We start from the raw sequence: 22374 nt of genomic DNA on the forward strand, positions 1-22374 counted from the left end.
AAACACTATTCGCAGTAGTGCAGCAGCTGTTCTAAGCTTGTAATTCTACTGGTCTTCTAGTGTCACTGTAGTCCCCAGGGGGGTACTCCGGCCTGCTAATGACAGGGGTGATCGAAGGATTTTTTGGGGTTGAAATTTGCGATTCCGGGATTTTTTTGGGTTGGAAAATTGTGCAAGTATTGTTTGGGGTGACTTGATTTAGAAAGGGGATTTTTTGGGGGTATTAAAAATGAACTAAAGTGCCTTGGCGCGGCCTTGGCGTATTTATGGTATGATGAATAAACAAACAAGAGCGCTCTTTGTGATATATTATGCCCCTCCTGGCAATTAAGGAGTCAGTTGACAAGGGATTTTTTGGGGGGTTGTTTTTGGTCCAGGGATTTTTTTGGGTAATGTCGGAAGACTTAGGGATCTTTTTGGGTCCTGAGTTTTGCCTCCATTCGATCATCCCCGTTATTTACAAGCCGGAGTCCCCCCCCCCCCCCCCCGGGCTGTAGTCTAGCAGTTGCTAACGTTTTAAAGGGCTATTGTTCTCTCGAAGGGTAGCGAGTCATTCATGCGAGATCTTGCAAGAGCTGCTACCCGAGCCACTGCTCGACTCCTGTCACAACATAAATCTGCTTTTCTATTACACTTGACTTTAATAATCTTCAACTTCCTTTCCTTTTCAGCAGTAGCACCTGCACCCCAGCCCATCTCAGCCCCTCATCGCTGTCTGTTTGTGAGCCATATGTGTATGGAGAAAAGGGCGTGTGTTCAAGCGTGATTGGGGATCGTCTCATCTATGGCTCGATACAAAATCAAGTCAACATGGAAAGGCTGCTGGTGAATTTTAGAATGGCGAGGGCTTATGTACTTTCTAAAGACGACATCTCCGAGAGATGTCTCAAAAACGTGGAACTAATTTACTGCAACCACTATTTTCAAAGGTGTGACAACTCCTCGTCGAGAGTTCTTCCAGTACCAGTCTGTAGGGAAGCCTGCGATGTTATGGTCCAGCAGCATTGCAAAGAAGAGTTCCGCAGGGCCCGCGAAATAAACAAAGCCGTACAAGGGTCCGAGTCTGCGAGTCGTCAATGGGCTTTTGACTTGATTAATTGCACAACGTTACCTAAAAGAAACGGTGGTACCATTCCAGAGTGTTATTATCCCAGAGAACTCGAAGGTACTTAGTTTTTTAAACATGGTGTATAGTTAATAATTCCTTACGAAGCCAGTTTGGCAAAAGAGGGCGATCAAATTAGAAGCGGGAAGGGGGAGGGGTTGGGAGATGAGTGAGCTGGTAAAAGTAGTAGGAAAAGAGGGCAACCACTCGCACTGTAGATTGAGAAGATTATAAAAAATGTAAGGATAGGTTTAAGATGCTACTTAGAAACTTACGGTCACAACTGGCAATTTGAACTTACGAATCAGTCTTGCAAACTTTTTTTTATTAAACTATTTTTAATTTCTTGCTGTAGGAAACTTAACAAAGGGAGAATTTAGCGGTAAGTAAACAGCTTTACCATTAAAACCTAACAATTCATTCAGGGGCAGCAACGTTAAAAATTGTTTACCCCTGTCGTATATAGAAACGTGTTCCTATGGTGACGGTCAGACATACCGTGGAAATATATCCGTGACGCGTTCCGGTTACACGTGCCAGTCCTGGTCTTCCCAGTGTCCTCATCGGCACCACAGAACACCAGACAACTATCCCGAACTGGTAAATGCTGGCAATGCATGCCGGAACCCTGGTGGTCAGGCCCCTCACGGTCCTTGGTGTTACACTTCAAATGCTTCAATGCGATGGGAATATTGTAACATCTCCACTTGTTCTCCAGGTTGGTTTTACATTGATTTATATGTTCTTATTATTTTCAAATATAGTACATCGTCCCCAAGCTTGACGCATTGAACGGTTTTTCGGCTTTTCTGTAACGTCGAGCCGGAAAAAAGTAATGTTTTTTTCTTCTTTGGTTAATTTTTAGAAGATGCAACTCTGTCGGATTGGAGTCCATTCACCAACTGCTCAGTGCCTTGCGGTAGAGGGTTCAAAACACGCTATCGTACTTGTAACGGTTCGCGTTTTGGAGGAAAAGACTGTGCTTCCCTGGGCGCTCTCACTGAACGGCAACCATGCATCAATCAAAACTGCTCAGGTTGGAAAATCTTTTGATAAACTCATGAAATCCTCATTGAATTTGTCAAAGTTTAATTAACGTAATAGAATAGCCTGGAATGACTGGCAGACATGGGTTAAATGGTAATCCAATAAGAGAACTTCCAATCTGTTTTACAGAAAACGAAAAAAAGCAAGGCTGATTAAACAGTAAAGGAATATATTTTTTAAAAATCCAATTTTTCGAAAGGCACTGTTTCGTCTTTAGGGACTTATAAGTAAGACCCTTGTAAAACACGTCAGCCATTGATAATATTCCTTTACTGTTTAATCAGCCTTGTTTTTCGTTTATTTAGAATTTCATAGCTGATTTTATCCTCCATTGGGATCCGGTACTTCTGTTTAGCTATGCTGGTCTTTGCCTACACAATTGAACTATATATTGGGAGGGTATTGATCTCAAAGAAGACACCAAAAAAATGCTCATGACAATGCAGGATAAATTCAACTTCGTTTATTTTTCGAGGTGGAGGCATTCCCATAGACAACTTTATACCATGCCATACAAAATACAGCCTATCAGAATAGAGGAAAGCCGTTGTATATTCGACGGTATTCAACCAAACCTTCCCATCGTATGCTGCGCTCTTATTCTCGACAAAATTTGGTAAGCGTATTTTCTATGGGATGGTATAAAATAGTTACACAACACTTTCTCGTGGTATACTTAACAATTATTCCACGAGCGCTCTGGATATGAGATGGTAGATAGCCAAGCAACGAGGCGCGTAGCACCGAGTTAGCTATAACGATCCCATATCCAACAAGCGCGAGTGGAATAATTGTTTTATTAAAAAACGTCCAAAGAATTGCAATAGTTGAGCTCCCCAGCTGTTTTCGTTGACGCGTATCGGCTACCATATTTGCGGTCAATGGTATATGAGCTCATATACCATTGCCTGTTAACCAATCAAAACGCAGGAATTGCAATATAACATTGCTAGTTTTAAATAATATGGTATATCCCACTTGTCACTTGTATTTTCCCCGAAAGCGTTGCATAGCTAGTCTTTATCTGCTTTAGTAACCTCTGTCCACACAACTTATAATTAAAATGAACCCTTTTCCTGCAAAAGCACTTTTTTGTTTATTATGACAAGTCTAAGTTGGTACATTGCCTTTTTCAAGACTGCTTACGAAAATCATGATATACTTCCGTTACACCGTAATGCTGTTGCTGAATGCATATGTAAATTGCTATTGTGATTTATTTTAGGTCCCGTTGATATTGTTGATGTAGGATCAGATGAAAATCAGCCAAAGGGTAATATTTTTATCAATACTGTATTTCCGCACGAATTGTAATCCCCATTTCCTGTCAAATTGGTAATGGAATTAACACCCTATTTCGATCCCCGTGGTTAAAACCTATAGAGGACAATAACAAAAGGGTCTCCCCAAAAGGGGTATCTTTTAAAGGCTGCGCGTATTCTAAAAGGGTTCGTATTTTATGAGTTTGAGTATAGAGAAGGATAGCGAAAACTGTCATTTAAGTATTTTTAAAAAAGCGTTTCAAAATATCACAAAAAGGCTGACCGAAAGCGCACAAGCAAAAAGGAGAAAGGAAAAACAAGGCAAGAGATGCAAAATCACTTCTGTAGGGGTATGAAAAAGGGTATCAGTTTCTAACAACGATATACGAAAGGGTTACCTTTTCTGCCAAAAATGGTAAACCAAAGGGTAAGGGTTTGGGCATCTGGGCGGAGCCTCTCTCTATTAAAAAAATCAGTACCCACATCTCTCCTCCCCCGGATTTTGACGCTTTGTTTTATTTTGAATAATCAATTTCATTTCCGGATTCTTATTGTATTGTAGGGTTGACGTTTATAGAGATCACCATAGTTTCAGCTGGTGGATCAGTGCTATTTATCCTTGTGGTAACATTGGTGGCTATTTTACTCAAAAGACACAGTAAGTCAGGCTCAAATTGCGTCTTTTACCTTAGATACGCTATTTTCAATCCTTCCTGATCCTATTATATAAATTTATTTTTTTCTTCAGGAGGGCATAACCCAAATATCCAAGATGGCGAGGACAAAGAAGAAATAACACCATATGCAACAGTTCGCCTCAGCGGTATTTTCGGGCTGAGTGCCGAAAGTAATCCGTACGGTTTTCCAGGCATGTATGAAAACCCACTGAAAGCCTTACCGTTCCAGCCAAGGACGCCGTTAGGAGAAAGACGAGATTTGCGGAAGTCGCCGTACGAAAATATCGATCACCTTGGAAGGTCATCTGTGAATCCTCTCGAGTACCTATTCTTTCAGCCTCGTTATGAGAATGAAGCGCTTGATAATGAACCACGCGATGTTATTATGATAAAGCCTGGGTACGACAAGCTGGCGCCTGGCACGAGGAAAAAACGGCGGGAAAATGGTGGCGCGCATCTTGGTCGCCGATTGCCGTGTGGAATGGTAGACACACACGGTCGGTCGGTATATGACTCACTCATCCGGGAGATTGACCTCAAGTGCAGAGGCCGAAGGGTGGATATCACCGACAGTGAGAGTGAAGACGACAAAAATATTCACACAATTTTGGAAGTTTCCTCTTGCGACGAACGCAGTCCAGCATGCTCAATGGACAGAAAGAGAAATGAAGGAAGCCCGCTGCTGGGAGACATCGAAGTTGGATGTATTGGAAATGACTGGAAGACCTTACAGGCAAAAGGCATAGTGCAGCCATTGAATTTGAAAGAGAGTAATGGCAACATGTCACCGCGTTCCCAGGCTGCCTTTAAAATGGAAGATCTAACTGGTTTATTTGAGTTTTATAGCAGTGGTGCTGAACACGGACAATCATCAGACGAGGAAAATACACATGAATGAGAAATCCGATTCATTTAGACACTTGCTGCTTATGACCAATCGTCGTTTTACTGTCGAATCACAAATTGCCATGACAAGCAACCTCCATCAAAGGCTTCTCTCTTTCAAATTGCCAAGGGAAAATCCCTGGTATTGAAGCTTCGTAACAAGCACGCCTAAATTTGTCGCCCATGGCGTCTAACGAATTCGTCGGCTACGTAGCTAATTATTTTTGGCAGGAGAAACGCGCGGATTTAGTAAATTCTCGGTAATCCCATCGAGTTTGATACTGTACAATCAGCTATTCATAGACTTGTTCGAAAGCCAAACCTCGACTTCAAAGGATAAGCCAGCAACACTAAGAGGGGAGGGGGGTTCTAATTCGAGGGCGCAATTATGTACGACTAGTCATGTTAAGAAAACCGTTATAAATATTTAACGAGTACAGTATTCGTCGAAAAGCATTTAAAAACATGCAGCGTTTACCAAAATAACTGATCGAAAACATCACTGTATACATGTATACAATTGCTTAGTCAAATATTCAACTGGTGACCAACGTAATATCAGTTTTGCAGTAGTTTCAGCTCAATTTTATAAATTCGATACAACCGGCCTCAAGAGTCCTCATGGGCTCGATGAGGATGAGTGAGTGATACAACATGGCAGTTCATTCTTTATATATTTCTTACGTCTAAAGTTTTCTGGTGTCATATATTTGCCATTAAGCTTTTGGTTTTACAAAAGGAGAAATAATTATATATTGTAACGTTTGCCATATAATTAATTATGTGCCCGTTACAATGTGTGCAATATTTGCATATGCCACATACCTTGTATTAAACTTGTTTTGTGCAATTTTTTAGTTGTACTTTGATTTTTTTGGTTATACTTTCCATACACAAACAGTTGCCAATATATATTTACAAATTTGTAAAGCGTTTCCAGCATGGAAAAAGTACAAGGTTGGAGCAATCGACACAAATATTCTCGAATGAAATTGAAGTATGATTTTAATGGAACTGATGAATTGCGTATCGATCGATCAGCCAATCAATCAATCAATCAATCAATCAATCATTCGATTATTTATTTCAACACGTAGCGTCTAATGAGCTAAAACCTCGTTCAAAATACGTACGTCACTCATATCGTAAAATTCCAGTTATAAACCCCCTCCTCCCCGCTTATAACTTGAGCCCCCCTCCCCCCGGTTATAGGCCCATGTACCTGTAAACAGAAAATACATCAGATTATAAGCCCCCCCCCCCACCCGGATATAAGGCCCCCTCTGCCGGATGACAGTACTGAACAGGGCTAAATATTGCTTTATTATGCGTTTTAACTTCAAAACGTATTTAGATAACACTCTAGTGGTTTGTTTAGAAACGTTTTTTATTCCGCTTATAAGCCCTCCCGGAAATAAGCCCCTCCATTTATACATCGGTTTTGGCACTAAGGACTGTCTTAAACCATCTTGCCAGAGTTACCCGAGGTTACCCTACTTCCTTGTTAACAAGGCCTAAGACAAAGCGAAATTACTCGGCAAAAAAGACTAATAGTTTCTTGTTCAATCGTGGGTTTAACAAGGAAAACCCTGAAATTGACTGTACTTACAAATTGCTCACAACAGACTAAAGCGAGTGCGTGGCAGCAATACTGTCAATAAAAAGATATAGCGCTGAGACATTCTAGATCTTTCAGTTTTTTGATATGCAATTTGGCAATAACCTTTGCGCTTCAGTTGTATCCTGTAATGGAATGAGATTTCATTCAGAGCTAAAAGGGAAATTTCAGACCAAAATTGGAAATTGCTATTTCCTCTTCCACTGAGACAAAAACGTTGGAAAACCACAACAAAAACTCTTGCCGAATCATGTGTCTTTTTTGATGACGAGCAAACCATAAAAATAAATGGCAATGAAACATTCATTTCAGTCACATATCAAGCAAGGAGGAATTCTAAACAGGACTTGCACTTCATTTAATTTCATCAAATTTTACACATTTTTCTAGCAAACCTCTGCTCAACAGGCCTTAGCGAGTTGCAGCAATACAACTTCTAGCAAGCCTCTGTGGTTTTCATTTGTTTTTAAAATGTTATTTATAAGGCCTTTGTTTTATTTTAACTCCAACCTTATTGCAACTGTACTTTGCACGTTCGGAATTATCAATGTAGATTGACGTGACATGCATTCGCCCTGCTATCCTAGCCCTCGAGAGAGAAGTCTAAGTTCGTTCTAGCTCGCTCAGTCTACCATCTCGGAATGACGGAAGGTGAAAGGTTTAAGAAGATAAAAAGCAGAACTGCATTTTTATTTCTTTTGAAAACCTGTACCACAGCCAGATCTGAAACTGCTACTGCCGCAAAATGGCGGAGCTTGGCGCCCAACCAAAATCTTGCTGCTGTGAGGTTTCAGGACTTTCCGGATTTGAGCTGACAATAGCAGTAATGCTCGAGGCTAAAAACTGTTTGGACTGTTTAAAAGAAAAAGAAATTAGAGATCGCAGAATAAGTCAAATGGAAAAAAGTTCCACTGGCTAACTGAAGTGACTGACTGAAGATCTGAATTATCTTTCTGAGCCTCGGCCTCATTATTACACCGATCCTCGCTGAAAAAAGTTTTAAAACTCAGGTGTACATTTTAAGTATGAGATAGAGGCTGAGAGATAATTAAGAAATTTATTTAAAGAGAGCCCCCAACCACCTATTTGAAAATTCTTTCAATTTTTTTTTTTTTACTCGCCTTAATTTTGAGGAAATTTTCAAATGTCACGTACTGGTAGTACAAATCCTCACAAGCACTTCCGTTCAATAAGTATTGGTAATGCTATATTACCAATATAATACGTATTAATTTCCTAAAAAGCCTTAGTGCCGCATGTTGATACTGTTGAATTGAATATCTTCACGGAAAAGGATGTGATATCTGTGATAGGGTCACACAGATGGCCTGCGGTGAAGTCCCGCGGAAGTCCGAAGACTTAGAACTACGTGTTTTGTTTATTAATCCTCCCACCCGTAAATCAGAGAGACACAAATGGCTAATCAGCGGTCCAAAGCTCTACCGTCGTTTTTGATGATTGCGTGGTTTGTAGGGATAGGAACAACAGAAAACAATGTTCCGAACAAAGGTAAGTGAAATTTGGTATATTCACGCGTGTTTTTTGTCGATTGCCCGGCGCAGAAATGTTTGAAGGAGAGCGTTGAATCTGTTGCATTCACATCCACTTGCTGAGTTGGATATAGTTTGGTTTGTAATAGAAAATGGTAAACAACTAGTTGTGTCAGTCACTCTCTTTCAGTAAATAAAACACTCATAAAACATGCCTTTTTAAAATAATAAAAAAAAACCTATATTCGTCGTTTTTAGTTCCGGTTTGTACTTTTCAGAAGTAGTGCTTGGGCTTCCTCTAAATCGTTTCCTGTTTCCAGACCAAAAAAAAATATTTTTGTGTTATTTAGCTGTACAGCAAAGAAGTATGTTATGTAGTTTTACTCAGTTTATTGAATACATTTCAAATGAAAGATGCACTAAAAATTCTAGACCACACTTCCTCCCTTTATGTTTGCCCGGTCTCCTGCTCCCCATTATAAAACTTATGATCGAGTACAATACTTAAGCCTGTTGATGTTATTCTGGAATAAAAGGAGTAACCCTAAACGAGCCAGTAATATTATATCCAACTTTAAAACGGCTTCGCAGACTAGTAGAAGTCAAGATAAAGTACAATGTGGTTTTCAAGTCCAGAGGAGCCGGGGGGATGTTTCACTCCAGCTTGCTAGAATTCTTAATGGGACTTCCTCCAATCGTTAATCCTTTCCTTTTTTTCGTGCCTTAAAAATTGCATTTTCCACGATTATGTGTTCAGTTACTTGCACTTGATTTTACCGGTAAACCAGTCCATGAAAGAGCCATGAAATGAAAACCCTTTTTATAATAAACTTTCCAATAACCAAAGTAATGACCTTTTGCGACCATATGCATCTTGGTAAAGATATCGTTTCAGGTATGAAACATAATTTATCAATATAGTCACTCCGCATAAAAACAACACACATAAGATATAAAATAAAAATGTTAACTTTGATGTTTCCACAGACATCCGTGTAAAAGACTTCAGAAACTCAACGGTGGCAAACGACACACGGTAAATATAAATTTACTTTTAACAGTAGATTTTCTGAAATAAACACAAACAACAAACACAACTTCTGCCTCACTGCGTTTGAAAAACTTAAATCCGGGCTTGCATGCAAAAAGGAGAAGTGCAATCCAGAATGGCCATTTATTTTCTTTACGTCAATCGAACGTTTATACATTGATATGTTATTCACCAAATTTCAGCTTCTAACGAGCGCTCAAACCCTACGAAATCCTTTACTGAAGTAGCCCAAAACTCGACAACTGAACGCCGCCATCTTGGAGCTGGTAATGTAAGCGTGACGTCAAAGAGCTCAGCCTGAAGTTTGGCGGGAAAATTTAAATACTTCAAACTCCTTGTTTCTTTGTTGTGGCTTTTGTTTGTCTGTTTACAGCATCCATCCTAGTTGTTTTACGCCGGACGTCTCCTTGGCCATTCTGGAGTGAAATTCTTCTTTAATAATCTTTGTCTTCCTCCTCTCTCCAGCAGTAGCACTTGCGTCCCAGCTCATCCCAGTCCCTCATTGCAGTCATTACAGGCTGTTTGTCAGCCATACTTGGACGGAAAAAAGGGCGTGTGTTCAAGCATAATTGGGGATCGCCTTGCCTATACTACGCCATATATGCAAACATTGGAAAGGTGGTTGAAAAATTTTCAAACTTTTAAAACCGAGATCTCCAAAAGATGCCTTCGAACCGTGGATCTAATTTACTGCAACCACTATTTTCGAAGATGTGACAACTCCTCGTCGAGAGTTCTTCCAGTACCGGTCTGTAGGGAGGCCTGCGATGTAATGGTCCAGCAGCATTGCAAAGAAGAGTTCCTCAGGGCTCGCGAAATAAACAAAGCAGACGGAGGTAGATGGCAATTTCACTTAATTAACTGCACAACGTTACCTGGAAAAAACGGCGGTACTCTTCCCGAGTGTTATTATCCTAGAGAGTTCAAAGGTACCTAGTTAAACCAAATTGATTTAAACCATTATTTACCGAAGTGGAGGTGGCTAGTGGTGGTCACTGACACTGAGGTGAATAGTTGTTTTAGCATATACTTTAACAGTGAGATAATACAGCCCAAAAGGATCATTTTTGACTACTTAATTTCGCGAAAATGAAACGGGCATATTTCGCGGGACCTAATTTTCGCGATTTGGCCAAAATTACGTAATTAACATAAAAAATACAATAGAAAACGTTGAAAGTAAATTTTCGCAGGTCTCAAATTTGGCGATTTTTTTTAAAATCGCGAAAATTAAGTACCGCGAAAATAAGTAACAATAAGGTAGTTTATTCCTGTCAAAGATTACAGTTTCCCTGCGCGCGTTGCCAGGAGGTGAATAGTTAACAATTATCCTGCGAAATCGCGCGGAATATCGCCTGATACTTAGCCGACGAGGCCGTAGTTGAATAATACAAAGGATATTCGGAGTTATTCGGAGTAGCCAATCAGCGTGCACCAAAAACGCTATCCACTGTTCATGTTTTGTAAACACTCAAACTGATTATTAACTGATAACGAACTGAGATCTATTTTTGCAAGATTCCCTATTTGCGATTCCTCGAATAGCTTCCTCTCAATCTGAACTTTCCAATTACTGTATCTCAATTCTTTTAATTTCTTGCTGCAGAAAACATAACGAGAGAAGACTTAAGCGGTAAGTAGGAGCCTACGAGAAGGAAATGCTTTTTTTACTTAACAATAAACTGATTTAGAGCCAACTGTTGAAGTCCTTCTTTTTTCCTATCGTCTTATAAAACAGACGTGTGTTTCTATGGTGACGGTCAGTCATACCGTGGGAATGTATCTGTGACGCAGTCCGGTTACACGTGCCAGTCCTGGTCTTCCCAGTGTCCTCATCGGCACCACAGAACACCAGACAATTATTCCGAACTGGTAAACGCTGGCAATGCATGCCGGAACCCTGGAGGACAGGCCCCTAACGGTCCTTGGTGCTACACTACAAATCACAAAGTACGATGGGAATATTGTAACATCTCCACTTGTCCTCCAGGTAAGGCTAAAATTGATTTGCATGTTCTCCTTATTTGAAAGATAATGCATCGTCACCAAGCATATCGTAAAATTTATTCCGGTTATAAGCCCTGGGCTTATACAACTTCGCAAGGGGTTTTGGGTGGGCTTATATCCGGGAAGGGGGGCTTATAAGCGGAATAAAAGTTTCGAAACAAGGCACGGCAATGTTGACTGTTGTAAGTTTAAAAGTCAAAATGAAGCAACATTTAGCCCTGTACTGTACTGTCATCCAGCAGAGGGGGGCTTATATCCGGAGGGACTTATAACTGGATTTGTAAAATTCATTAACTATTCATGATGGTGCAAACCAATCCCAGCACAGTATTCAGATCACATGTACACAACTGTAAACCCCAATACAAATCAGACAATAGAATTAACTTTTGATACAAACTCCTGCTCAGCTATTTAGTATTCATTAACTTTTGATACAGATCTCCACTGATTCGCATAACAATACTTTACATTCAATTTATTGTTTTCATTTCACAAGTAGAATAAAATATTCGCGTCCGATCTGTATGACCGTTTACAATGGCTCGCCTATCAGCTCGCCATTGTAAACGCCCATACAGATCTCCCGCTCATATTTTATCTACTACTTATAACCCAACCATTAATTTTTGTGCGCGCTCATTGGACAAAACGCATCAAGTGGTACAAAATCGGACGACGGGTATCAGCGCTGCCAGATCTGATATCCGTCGCCCGAATTTGTAGGCAAGCACAAAACAAAGGAATGAAGTCACCTTATTTAATTCTAACTTTTAATGAAATCACAGAGTTAAAAAATCACGTAAAACCCATTCAACTTACATTTGTTTCAACCATAGTTACGCCGTTTTTTAACGTAGGTTTTTTCCTATAAATTAATTATCGATAAAGTGCGTTGAATATAATCGGAGGGTTATAAAATAAATAAACCCCTTTCTCGCTTGCTGGAATATTTATGGGTTAGAGACGGTTGTGAGTGTTTTGTTGACAAATACACGCACGCGCTGGCCGCACAATGAACGAGAAATTTTCAATACTGCACGAGGCGTAGCCGAGTGCAGTATTGAAAATTTCGAGTTCATTGTGAGGCCAGCAAGTGCGTGCATTTGTCAACAAAACACGAACTAACAGTCTCTAACCCTTTTAATATACAATCTGAGTACACTGCAAGCGATAACCGAACTTCAAACAATAATGTTTTAACGTAAGAAGTGTAGTACATAAGACTTAATTACACAGGATTAGATCAATAATATATAAATCACAAATAAGCCGTACAGAAATAAAGCTTAACATGGTTCATAAAATCGTTCATCAGCTGTGGTCGTTCATAAATACAGTCAGCGAGAAGCTTGTTCAAAGCAAGTCGATGGCTTTCACAATCAAGCAACAAGCAAGTCAATCGCACACAAAAATGAATTTATTGAGCTGAAGTTTACCTTTGAACATGAAAGCGCTTCAAGTTGTTGTCCTCATCGATTTTGTTTGGTACTGGATCGTTGATTATTTGAGGAATATATTATTACACAGCTTTTCGGCTTCTCAGTTAGGTCAAGCTGGAATAGTAATTTATTCTTTTTGTGTAAATTTTCAGAAGACGCAACTCTGTCGGATTGGAGTTCATTCACCAATTGCTCAGTGCCTTGCGGTAGAGGGTTCAAAACACGCTATCGTACTTGTGACAGATCGCGCTTTGGAGGAAAAGACTGTCCTTCCCTGGGCGCACTGACTGAACGGCAACCATGCAATGTTCACAACTGTTCTGGTAGGTTATTGACTTACAAGTTTGTGGGGGATTGAAAAAGTGATGCATTCACAGGAAATGATATAAACCAATTTCGAATCCCATTCACGGGGAAAGGGTCAAAGTTTTAGAATTCTACTGATTATCGCATAAGAGCATGAAAATATACGAGAACATGGTGCATTAAATCGCTAAATTTCAAACATTTTTCCTGTAGGAGATGTCCGTCGACCACTCAGTCGCTTTTTTCCTGTTTGTTCTATATACTAGTTATGCAACGCTTTCGAGTGGTATACTAGGGAATATCCCACGAGTCACTTGTATTTTCTCGGTATACACACGAGCCTTTAGGCGAGTGTGTATACGAAGAAAATACAAGTGACAAGTGGGATATTCCATAGTATACCACGAGAAAGTGTTGTGTAACTATTTTATACCATGCCATTGAAAATACCCTTACTAAATTTCATTGAGAATAAGATCGCAGCGCACGATGGGAATGTTGGGTTGAATACCGTCGAATATACAACGGCTTTCCTGTATTCTGATTGGCTGTATTTTCTATGGCATGGTATAAATGATGTTATCCCATTTAATCGATCGCAACTAGTACAGTACCTTGTATAGATTTAGACTTTGCATTGTTTTGTGTAACTTGATTACAATTTGTTATAGGAACTGTTGACATTGTTGATGTGGCATCAGAGGAAAAAGATCCCAAAGGTAATCATACTTTATTCAGGGATAAGGCCACCATCAATTATTATCGCCTGTTTTTACAATTAATTCAACATAAAAATGTGTGTCCTACATCATCTTCGCCACCATCACAATTGCCGCTAAATGCCCTTCCATTAGTACGTACGATTTTTTTACGAAATTTCAAGATGACGCATCACGCATCACGCTTCATTTGCACTCTCGTCCCCAGAGCCCCTTGTCCCTCTTAACCCGCGAAACTTGTGCATGAGAAAAAAGTGGCTCTGGGGACACATGATTTGATTGGCTGGATTTTAACAAAAGGAACAACCAATCAAATGAATGTTTTTAAAATCTCGTTTTAAAACGGTTTATTTGATTGAGTAGTTTTGAAATTCCCTTTGTTAAAAACTAGCCAATCAAATCAGGTGTCGCCAGAGCGAGTCTTTTTTTGTGCACAGGCTCCGCCGGCTAAGAACGACAAGGGGCTCTGGGGACGAGAAGAGCGTCATGTGAGGCACACGGGCTTTGCAACGGTCTGAGTCTGATTCGTCGCCTCGTCTATCTTGGCCTTGTAAAGGGCGGGAATCGAGAAAGAATGGGTCAACTTGCGGATGCGTAGTGGATGATAGGAAGACAAATTGCAACGCGATCAATTCACGATTTAGTCAGCGGGTTTTGAAGGATGATGCAGTGTAGTTACTTTTTAGCGCTGAAAGGTTGCTCTCCCCCCCCCCCCCCCCCTAATTCGTTAATATCCAAGCATTCTGGTCCCCTAAGCCGCTTGTATCTCTTAGCCAGTAGAGCCTGTGCACAAGAAACAAGTGGCTCTGAGTAAAGTGAAATAAATGTCTTCCATTGATTCTTATTGTATTGTAGGGTTGACGTTTATGGAGATCACTATGGTTTCCGCTGGTGGATCAGTGCTTTTCATCCTTGTTGTAACACTGGCCGCTATGTTATTCAAAAAACACAGTAAGTTTAGCAACAACTTCTTTTACCTTGGGGGCGCTATTTTCTATCCTTCATGATCCTGAGGAATCCTTCCTTTTTTTAGAGAGACGTAAGCCAAATATCCCGAACGGCGCAAATGAAGAGGAAATAACACCATATGCAACAGTCCGCATCAGCGGGATTTTTGCGCTAAATGGCGAAAGAAACGCCGACGTTCTCCCAGGCATAAATGACAAACCAATGCAAGTCTTGCCCTTCCAGCCAAGGACACCTTTAGGAGAAAGAGCAACAGACAAACAAGATTTGCCAAAGTCGCCGTACGAAAATATGGACCACCTTGGAAGGTCATCTGTGAATCCTCTCGAGTACCTGTTCTTTCAGCCTCGTTACGAGAATGAAGCGGTTGATAATGAAACGCGTGATGTTGTTACGATAAGACCTGGGTACGACAAACTGACGCCTGCCACGAGGGAAAAAAGGCGGGAAAATTGTGGCGCGCATCTTGGTCGCCGCTTGCCGTGTGGAATGGTAGACAAACACGGTTTGCCTGTGTATGACTCACTCATCCGGGAAATAGACCCCAAACGCAAAAGCCAAAGAGTGGATATCACCGACAGTGAGAATGAAGACGACATGAGTATTCACACAAAAGAACCCCCTTGCAGAAAGATGAATGAAGGGAACTCGCTAGGAGACATCGAAGTTGGATGTATTGGAAATGAATGCAATATGTCCAAGGCACAAGGCAAAGTGCAGCCTTTGACTTTGACAGAGAGTAATTAATTAACTCAATTAATCTCATCAAATTTTACACACTTTTCTAGCAAACCTCTGCTCAACAGGCTTTAGCGAGTTGCAGCAGTACAACTTCTAGCAAGCCTCTGTGGTTTTCATTTGTTTTGTAAAATGTTATTTATAGAGCCTTTGTTTATTTTAACTCCAACCTTATTGCAATTGTACTTTGCACGTTCGAAATTATCAATGTAGATTGACGTGACATGCATTCGCCCTGCTATTCTGGCCCTCGAGAGAGAAGTCTAAGTTCGTTCTAGCTCGCTCAGTCTACCATCTCGGAATGACGGAAGGTGAAAGGTTTAAGAAGATAAAACGCAGAACTGCATTTTTTTTCTTTTGATAACCTGTACCACAGCCAGATCTGAAACTGCTACTGCCGCAAAATGGCTGAGCTTGGCGCCAAACCAAAATCTTGCTGCTGTGAGGTTTCAGGACTTTCCGGATTTGAGCTGAGAAAAGCAGTAATGCTCGAGGATAAAAACTGTTTGGACTGTTTGAAAGAAAAAGAAATTAGAGAGCGCAGAATAAGTCAAATGGCGAAAAGTTCCACTGGCTAACTAAAGTGACTGACTGAAGATCTGAATTATCTTTCTGAGCCTCGGCCTCATTATTACACCGATCCTCGCTGAAAAAAAGTTTTAAAACTCAGGTGTACATTTTAAGTATGAGGTCGAGGCTGAGAGATAATTAAGAAATTTATTTAAAGAGAGCCCCCAACCACCTATTTGAAAATTCTTTCAATTTTTACTCGCCTTAATTTTGAGGAAATTTTCAAATGTCACGTACTAGTAGTACAAATCCTCACATGCACTTCCGTTCAATAAGTATTGGTAATGCTATATTACCAATATAATATGCATTAATTTCCTAAAAAGCCTTAGTGCCACATGTTGATACTGTTGAATTGAATATCTTCACGTAAAAGGATGTGATATCTGTGATAGGGTCACACAGATGGCCTGCGGTGAAGTCCCGCGGAAGTCCGAAGACTTAGAACTACGTGTTTTGTTTATTAATCCTACTAATCCTTACCCGTAAATCAGAGAGACACAAATGGCTAATCAGCGGTTCAAAGCTCTATCGTCGTTTTTGATGATTGCGTGGTTTGTAGGGATAGGAACAACAGAAAACAATGTTCCGAACAAAGGTAAGTGAAATTTGGTATATTCACGGAGTTTTTTTGTCGATTGCCCGGCGCAGAAATGTTCGAAGGAGAGCGTTGAATCTGTTGCATTCACATCCACTTGCTGAGTTGGATATAGTTTGGTTTGTAATAGGAAATGGTAAACAACTAGTTGTGTCAGTCACTCTCTTTCAGTAAATAAAACACTCATAAAACATGCCTTTTTAAAATTAAAAAAAACCTATATTCGTCGTTTTTTGTTCCGGTTTGAACTTTTCAGAAGTAGTGCTTGGGCTTCCTCTAAATCGTTTCCTGTTTCCAGACCAAAAAAAATATTTTTGTGTTATTTAGCTGTACAGCAAAGAAGTATGTAATGTAGTTTTACTCAGTTTAGTGAATACATTTCAAAGCTGATGCACTAAAAATTCTAGACCACAAAATCGGAGAATACTGGAGTCGTCGTCATCCTCCTCCTCCCTGCACTTCCTCCCTACATCTGCTACTTACAAAAAGCCAAGATATTGGAACCTAGTCAGTTCCAATACTACTTGGTTTGAATATCAAAAAATGGAGCCCAAAAAGATGGAACTAATTCTTCGCTTCTAAAAATCCAAAACCAAACTTTAAAACATAACAATTTCAAAGTTCAAAGGATTCCTTCTTTCTGTCTCTTGCGAAGCTGTATGCGATCCAGGTTGCGCGCGCTCACAACGCGATCATTTAAACCAGGTACGCGCGTGCATGTTACTGTCGCGAGCCTGAAAATAAAAACGACCAAACGAGATTGTTCCGCGACTGGCTCTTATCCTTCCGTTGGTAAGGTTATTAATTTTGCTGTATGTTAATTTATTTTGAAAAGCAAGCCTCGTAATATTATATACAACTTAGTTGTGTAACGCTTGTCGGGTCTGAAATCCTTTTTGCTCATGTTATTCGTTTTATTTCATCGTCGAAACTTTAAACGAAAATAACGAACTTTTCCTGTTTCACCTCGGACACTGGACTTTTGCTGTTTGCAAATATTGTATAGAAAATTAGTCTACATAGATTGATAATTGTCGGCTCAGGCGCGTAGGGCCAGCTGTGGTACCGCGGTTTGAAACGTGGTTAGAGAGATTCACCCTGGGTTGGTTTTTTCGTTAAACAGTTCGGTACAAAACGGATACAAAGATTAGTGTAATTTCTCCCCGCGCGCGCGCTTTCACCCTACGTTTGTCGTCAAAATTATGCATGAACTCTCTAACTGGTCTGTCACTGTGCCCCTGACGAGAATGACAGGCTTTCTGAGTGCAGACTTGCGTGTTTTTTTCTTTATCAATCCACGTTGATAACTATTCTCTTAGTGAGCTCACTAAGCTATTATCACAATCAGCTGTACTTTTTATAGGCTGTTATTATTACAGCAATAATAATAAAAGTATTAAAACTTGGACTCAATGGAGGCTTTGAACCCTTGTTTTAATATGAAAGGATGCAATAGACGTGTTTTGGCTTTAATACCAATCACGGGGAAATAAATGAAAAAGCCTGAAATTGGAAATCAAGAAAACAATACTGTACTTACAAATTTCTTACAACAGACTAAAGCGAGTGCGTGGCAGCAATACTGTCAATAAAAAGATATTGCGCTGAGACATTCTAGATCTTTCAGTTTTTTGATATGCAATTTGGCAATAACCTTTGCGCTTCAGTTGTATCCTGTAATGGAATGAGATTTCATTCAGAGCTAAAAGGGAAATTTCAGACCAAAATTGGAAATTGCTATTTCCTCTTCCACTGAGACAAAAACGTTTGAAAAACCCCAACAAAAACTCTTGCCGAATCATGTGTCTTTTTTGATGACGAGCAAACCATAAAAATAAATGGCAATGAAACATTCATTTCAGTCACATATCAAGCAAGGAGGAATTCTAAACAGGACTTGCACTTCATTTAATCTCATCAAATTTTACACATTTTTCTAGCAAACCTCTGCTCAACAGGCCTTAGCGAGTTGCAGCAATACAACTTCTAGCAAGCCTCTGTGGTTTTCATTTGTTTTTAAAATGTTATTTATAGGGCCTTTGTTTTATTTTAACTCCAACCTTATTGCAACTGTACTTTGCACGTTCGGAATTATCAATGTAGATTGACGTGACATGCATTCGCCCTGCTATCCTGGCCCTCGAGAGAGAAGTCTAAGTTCGTTCTAGCTCGCTCAGTCTACCATCTCGGAATGACGGAAGGTGAAAGGTTTAAGAAGATAAAACGCAGAACTGCATTTTTTTTCCTTTGAAAACCTGTACCACAGCCAGATCTGAAACTGCTACTGCCACAAAATGGCGGAGCTTGGCGCCCAACCAAAATCTTGCTGCTGTGAGGTTTCAGGACTTTCCGGATTTGAGCTGAGAATAGCAGTAATGCTCGAGGCTAAAAACTGTTTGGACTGTTTGAAAGAAAAAGAAAAAGGCTAACTAAAGTGACTGACTGAAGATCTGAATTATCTTTCTGAGCCTCAGCCTCATTATCACACCGAACCTCGCTGAAAAAGTTTTAAAACTCAGGTGTACATTTTAAGTATGAGGTCGAGGCTGAGAGATAATTAAGAAATTTATTTAAAGAGAGCCCCCAACCACCTATTTGAAATTTTTTTTTTCAATTTTTACTCGCCTTAATTTTGAGGAAATTTTCAAATGTCACGTACTAGTAGTACAAATCCTCCCATGCACTTCCGTTCAATAAGTATTGGTAATGCTATATTACCAATATAATATGCATTAATTTCCTAAAAAGCCTTAGTGCCGCATGTTGATACTGTTGAATTGAATATCTTCACGGAAAAGGATGTGATATCTGTGATAAGGTCACGCAAATGGCCTGCGGTGAAGTCCCGCGGAAGTCCGAAGACTTAGAACTACGTGTTTTGTTTATTAATCCTACTAATCCTTACCCGTAAATCAGAGAGACACAAATGGCTAATCAGCGGTTCAAAGCTCTATCGTCGTTTTTGATGATTGCGTGGTTTGTAGGGATAGGAACAACAGAAAACAATGTTCCGAACAAAGGTAAGTGAAATTTGGTATATTCACGAGTTTTTTTTGTCGATTGCCCGGCGCAGAAATGTTTGAAGGAGAGCGTTGAATCTGTTGCATTCACATCCACTTGCTGAGTTGGATATAGTTTGGTTTGTAATAGAAAATGGTAAACAACTAGTTGTGTCAGTCACTCTCTTTCAGTAAATAAAACACTCATAAAACATGCCTTTTTAAAATTAAAAAAAAAACCTATATTCGTCGTTTTTAGTTCCGGTTTGTACTTTTCAGAAGTAGTGCTTGGGCTTCCTCTAAATCGTTTCCTGTTTCCAGACCAAAAAATATATTTTTGTGTTATTTAGCTGTACAGCAAAGAAGTATGTAATGTAGTTTTACTCAGTTTAGTGAATACATTTCAAATGAAAGGTGCACTAAAAATTGTAGACCACAAAATGGGAGAATACTGGAGTCCTTCTCCTCCTCCTCCTCCTCCTCCTCCTCCTCCCTGCACTTCCTCCCTTTATGGTGCCCGGTCTCCTGCTCCCCATTATAAAACTTGTGATCGAGTGCAATACTTAAGCCTGTTGATGTTATTCTGGAATACAAGAAGTAACCCTAAACGAGCCAGTAATATTATATCCAACTTTAAAACGGCTTCGCAGACTAGTACAAGTCAAGATAAAGTACAATGTGGTTTTCAAGTCCAGAGGAGCCGGGGGGATGTTTCACTCCAGCTTGCTAGAATTCTTAATTGGACTTCCTCCAATCGTTAATCCTTTTCTTTTTTCGTGCCTTAAAAATTGCATTTTATTCTACCTAAATTGTACACCAAAGTAAGGAAGAAATTTTGTAGTCAACTACTCTGAATAAATTACTCACTAAAAATATACTCTTATGGAGAGATGTTGACCCAGATTTTGATCCAAAATACTAGACCACAAATATATTAATGGGAAACGACTCGTGACTTATCGGGGCCTAAAGGGGTAAATTGCGAACTGTGATTTGGGCAAATTTTCACTGGGAACATGGGATTTAGGTCACTGAGACAGACAAAAAATAGAACTGGCACGGGATTTTGAAAATTTGGGAAAACAAATGGCTGAAAAATGGGATTTGGGCAGGAAATGGGATTTTTTATCCCCCCTCCCCCTTTCAGGACTCCCGTTTTTTTTAAGAGATCACTTAAAAATCAATTTTTCTCAAGTTATACCGATACCGATTTTCATTACTTTCTGGCTTATAGCGATAGAAAGTCGTGTAAAGTTATGTTATTAAGAAAAAAAAAACGTTTTCCACGATTATGTGTTCAGTTACTTGCACTTGATTTTACCGGTAAACCAGTCCATGAAAGAGCCATGAAATGAAAACCCTTTTTAAAATAAACTTTCCAATAACCAAAATAATGACCTTTTGCGACCATATGCATCTTGGTAAAGATATCGTTTCAGGTATGAAACATAATTTATCAATATAGTCACTCCGCATAAAAACAACACACATAAGATATAAAACAAAATTGTTAACTTTGATGTTTCCACAGACATCCATGTAAACGACTTCAGAAACGCAACGGTGGCAAACGACACACGGTAAATATAAATTTACTTTTAACAGTAGATTTTCTAAAATAAACACAAACAACAAACACAACTTCTGCCTCACTGCGTTTGAAAAACTTAAATCCAGGCTTGCGCATGCATCATTAAAGGAGAAGTGCAATCCAGAATGGCCATTTATTTTCTTTACGTCAATCGAACGTTTATACATTGATATGTTATTCACCAAATTTAAGCTTCTAACGAGCGCTCAAACCCTACGAAATCCTTTACTGAAGTAGCCCAATACTCGACAACTGAACGCCGCCATCTTGGAGCTGGTAATGTAAGCGTGACGTCAAAGAGCTCAGCCTGAAGTTTGGCGGGAAAATTTTAAAAATACTTCAAATGTTCAAACTCCTTGTTTCTTTGTTGTGGCTTTTGTTTGTCTGTTTACAGTATCCATCCTAGTTGTTTTACGCCGGACGTCTCCTTGGCCATTCTGGAGTGAAATTCTTCTTTAATAATCTTTTTCTTCCTCCTCTCTCCAGCAGTAGCACTTGCGTCCCAGCTCATCCCAGTCCCTCATTGCAGTCATTACAGGCTGTTTGTAAGCCATACTTGGATGGAAAAAGGGGCGTGTGTTCAAGCATAATTGGGGATCGCCTTGCCTATACTACGCCATATATGCAAACATTGGAAAGGTGGTTGCAAAATTTTCAAACGTTTAAAACCGAGATCTCCAAAAGATGCCTTCGAACCGTGGATCTAATTTACTGCAACCACTATTTTCGAAGATGTGACAACTCCTCGTCGAGAGTTCTTCCAGTACCGGTCTGTAGGGAAGCCTGTGATGTAATGGTCCAGCAGCATTGCAAAGAAGAGTTCCTCAGGGCTCGCGAAATAAACAAAGCAGACGGAGGTAGATGGCAATTTCACTTAATTAACTGCACAACGTTACCTGGAAAAAACGGCGGTACTCTTCCCGAGTGTTATTATCCTAGAGAGTTCAAAGGTACCTAGTTAAACCAAATTGATTTAAACCATTATTTACCGAAGTGGAGGTGGCTAGTGGTGGACACTGACACTGAGGTGAATAGTTGTTTTAGCATATACTTTAACAGTGAGATAATACAGCCCAAAAGGATCATTTTTGACTACCTTATTGTTACTTATTTTCGCGGGAACTTAATTTCGCGAAAATGAAACGGGCATATTTCGCGGGACCTAATTTTCGCGATTTGGCCAAAAGTACGTAATTAACATAAAAAATACAATAGAAAACGTTGAAAGTAAATTTTCGCAGGTCTCAAATTTGGCGATTTTTTTTAAAATCGCGAAAATTAAGTACCGCGAAAATAAGTAACA

The 22374-nt window shown here is 39.8% G+C and overlaps 1 protein-coding gene across 1 annotated transcript in view; it reads left to right on the plus strand.

Moving 5' to 3' along the window:
• The window catches only part of LOC144648233 (apolipoprotein(a)-like), a 43481-nt gene that overhangs the window by 14849 nt on the left and 6258 nt on the right, over window positions 1–22374 (plus strand). Inside the window, exons 8-22 of the mRNA XM_078507851.1 lie at window positions 672–1165; window positions 1461–1487; window positions 1572–1823; window positions 1971–2141; window positions 3378–3425; window positions 3977–4072; window positions 4163–4987; window positions 8032–8103; window positions 9072–9120; window positions 9601–10064; window positions 10742–10768; window positions 10874–11125; window positions 12737–12907; window positions 13562–13609; window positions 14465–14560. Of these exons, the coding sequence (XP_078363977.1) occupies window positions 672–1165; window positions 1461–1487; window positions 1572–1823; window positions 1971–2141; window positions 3378–3425; window positions 3977–4072; window positions 4163–4987; window positions 8032–8103; window positions 9072–9120; window positions 9601–10064; window positions 10742–10768; window positions 10874–11125; window positions 12737–12907; window positions 13562–13609; window positions 14465–14560 (3092 nt within the window). The remainder of the gene's footprint in view (window positions 1–671; window positions 1166–1460; window positions 1488–1571; window positions 1824–1970; window positions 2142–3377; window positions 3426–3976; window positions 4073–4162; window positions 4988–8031; window positions 8104–9071; window positions 9121–9600; window positions 10065–10741; window positions 10769–10873; window positions 11126–12736; window positions 12908–13561; window positions 13610–14464; window positions 14561–22374) is intronic.

The sequence above is a fragment of the Oculina patagonica genome, chromosome 4 (genome assembly GCF_052425735.1).
Source record: "Oculina patagonica isolate OP01 chromosome 4, crgOcupat, whole genome shotgun sequence".
Taxonomy (NCBI): domain Eukaryota; kingdom Metazoa; phylum Cnidaria; class Anthozoa; order Scleractinia; family Oculinidae; genus Oculina; species Oculina patagonica.